The 2,833-nt window shown below is 43.6% G+C and overlaps 1 protein-coding gene across 1 annotated transcript; it reads left to right on the forward strand.

The window, feature by feature from the left end:
* Positions 1 to 308: 308 nt before the first annotated feature.
* On the forward strand, positions 309 to 1,877 carry LOC143857560 (scarecrow-like protein 15). The gene has a single exon (XM_077368033.1). The coding sequence runs from the start codon at positions 309 to 311 to the stop codon at positions 1,875 to 1,877; it is 1,569 nt and encodes a 522-aa protein (XP_077224148.1).
* The last annotated feature ends 956 nt before the right edge of the window (positions 1,878 to 2,833 follow it).

A 2,833-nucleotide genomic window follows, 5' to 3' on the forward strand; every position in this document is an offset into this window, starting at 1 on the left:
TGCATGGGGACCTTTTTCTTTACCTATATTTGCATGGCGACCAAATTTAAATTTTTTTACCGTTAAGGACTTCCTAATCTTACATAGTGGCGTGGGCATTTGTTTCTTGGCTCGGCTCTTGAACGACACAGCTTGACTCGTCTGTAACATACCATATTTGTCGTCCTCATTACTATTATCTTTTCCCAATACTTTTCACCAAGCATGCAACTATAAATAGCCGTACCCAATGACTCCCTCAACACAATCTCTCATCTGCCCTCTTTTCTTCTTCGTCTAGCTGGGAAAAACCACCCAAAACCACAGCCATGGAGCCCTCAGAAAACAATTCCAAAGAACAAAAACCAACTCCCAATCCCAATAATCTCCTCGATCCCCGTTCAAGCTCCAACCCCACAGGTGGGTCAGACCCAGCTGCCTCACAAAGCCCATCTCACATGGCCCTCAACAACATGGACCCCAAGTGGTGGGACTTCATGGAGGAAGAAGATGATAATACCCTCTCCCTTACCAACATCCCTCAACTCACACCCTCTGAAATCATAAACACCACTCTCCCTCCTTTCCCTCTTTCTGACTCCTCTGATTCTTTTCATTTCATCCTCCCTGACTTCATTTCCTCTGATATTCCCTCTACTAGTCAGATTCCTCTCTTGCCTTTTCCAATCCCCAATGATTCTTTCATCAATCCGGTGATCGAAAGAGGAGATTTATCACCGACCCAATTACAAGTTGATCAACTGATTCGAGCTGCAGAGGCCGTAGAAGCCAACAATATCACCCTTGCACAGGTGATATTGGCACGTCTAAATCAGGAGCTCTCAGGAAATCCACTACAAAGAGCAACATTTTACTTCAAGGAAGCTCTCGAGTCTCTACTGTTGGGGATTATTGGAAACAGGTCCTTCAGCAATATGGGCAACACCAATATTGGCACTACTCGAAATTACTTAAATTCCCTTTCTTCATCTGAGACCGTACATAAGATCAAGGCCTACAAGGACTTCTACGACATCTTGCCCATCTCTCAGTTCGCAAATTTCACTTCAAATCAAGCAATAATTGAAGCTGTGGATGGTTTCACATTGGTACATGTGATCGATTTCGATATCGGTATCGGAGATCAATGGTCCTCGTTCATGCTCGAGATCTCGACGAGTTGTAAAGCAGCTAGGAGCAGGCTACCGTCGCTCCGGATCACAGCGATTGTTGCGAAGGAATCGATGGAGACGAATCTTGTGGTGGAAAACCTTAGAAACTTTGCTAGGGATATTGGCATGCGGTTTCAGATCGACTTCATGAGTGTCGCTATTTTCGCTACCCTAGCCTTCGGCGCGATCTGGATCGCCGATGGTGAGGCGATTGTCGTAAATTTCTCACCGTCGATCTTTCGGCAGCTTGAAGGAGTAGGGATGGCGGCCACCAGATCTGTCTCGCAATTCCTTCGCTATCTAACCCAGCTCTCCCCTAGGATCACTGTGTTTGTGGACATGGAATGTCAATGGGTCGGAACGTCATTCCACCGAAACATTGCCGTAGGGCTTGAATACTACTCATCGCTTATCGAAGCCCTTGACGCTATGGCTTCTGATGCTGTGGCAGTGGAGAAGATTTACGGAATTGAGAAGTTTTTGCTCCGGCCTAGGATTTTACAGTGGGTCGTGGAGGCCTTGAAGAGGCCATTCCCATGGCGGGAGCTGATCTCCAATGCCGGGATGCTACTGATACCCTTCAGCGAAGTCACTGAGAGGCATCTCGAGTGCCTGGTACGACGGACCCCATTTCAAGGGTTCCACGTGGCAAAGCAACATGGTTCAATGATGCTTTGTTGGCAAGGGAGGGAGCTCATTGCCACATCAGCATGGAGGTGCCCCTAAGTTGGATGGAATGTGGGCTGCTTATTTGATTGGATTTTATGATGTGTTTGTGTTTGTGTGTGTGTGTGTGTCTTTCTTCCATTCCTTGTTTCTATCTTGTCTGCTTTTGTCTTTGTTAACATGTTTGAGAAACAAAAGACCAGAGGTTACCCCATAGTGAAAATGCTCTCTATATGAAGCAAATAATTTTTTAGATAATAATGATGTTGTCATTGATGGTGGTGGTGGTGGTGTTACATGTTCAATGACATGTTGAACAATCGAACGTACCCTGATTAGCTTAGAATTTGGACAACCCCGCTCGCTCTATTGAACTCCCACCATGGACCATAGATTGGTGACAATTCTGCCTGGCCCCACAATTATAATGTCTAATCGTATGATTCTAAGTTAGGATTATTTCCAATTAGTCTCTCTCTCTCTCTCTCTCTCTCTCTCTCTCTCTCTCTCGGGAAATAAACGTTAATAAGTCAAAATTGCATATTGTCCAATAAGTAATACTTTTAGAGAATAATTGCTACGACATCGCCGAAACCAAACAGGAGGTTGAGGTTCTTGCAGCTGGTAGCCATGATCATTTCCAGTTGACTTTTCTCCCTTGTGATAGAACAATGTTCTATCGATACAAAATAAAGACGAAGAATACAGTAAGAGAAAAATGGAGAAAATAATGAGTTAATTCAAGGAAATTCATCCCCTAATGTTCTCACAACACTTAACATATTTTTCGGTTCCCCAAAAGCCATACGACATCTACATCTAATAGAAAATAGGGAGAGCAAACTGAAATCCAAGTAGTGACTTGGTTTGGCAACCTAGAGGGGGGGTGAATATGATGTTTATAAAACCTTTTGCCTTTTAAAAACTTTTCCTAATCATTCACCCAAGATATATCCCCTGTTTAATTAAGTTTGAAATAGTTGAACTTAAACAATATTACAAATTAATATAAGTTC

This window comes from Tasmannia lanceolata, unplaced genomic scaffold, assembly GCF_043159265.1.
Source record: "Tasmannia lanceolata isolate RefF3 unplaced genomic scaffold, GAP_Taslan_0.1 ptg000025l, whole genome shotgun sequence".
NCBI classification, from domain to species: Eukaryota; Viridiplantae; Streptophyta; class Magnoliopsida; order Canellales; family Winteraceae; genus Tasmannia; species Tasmannia lanceolata.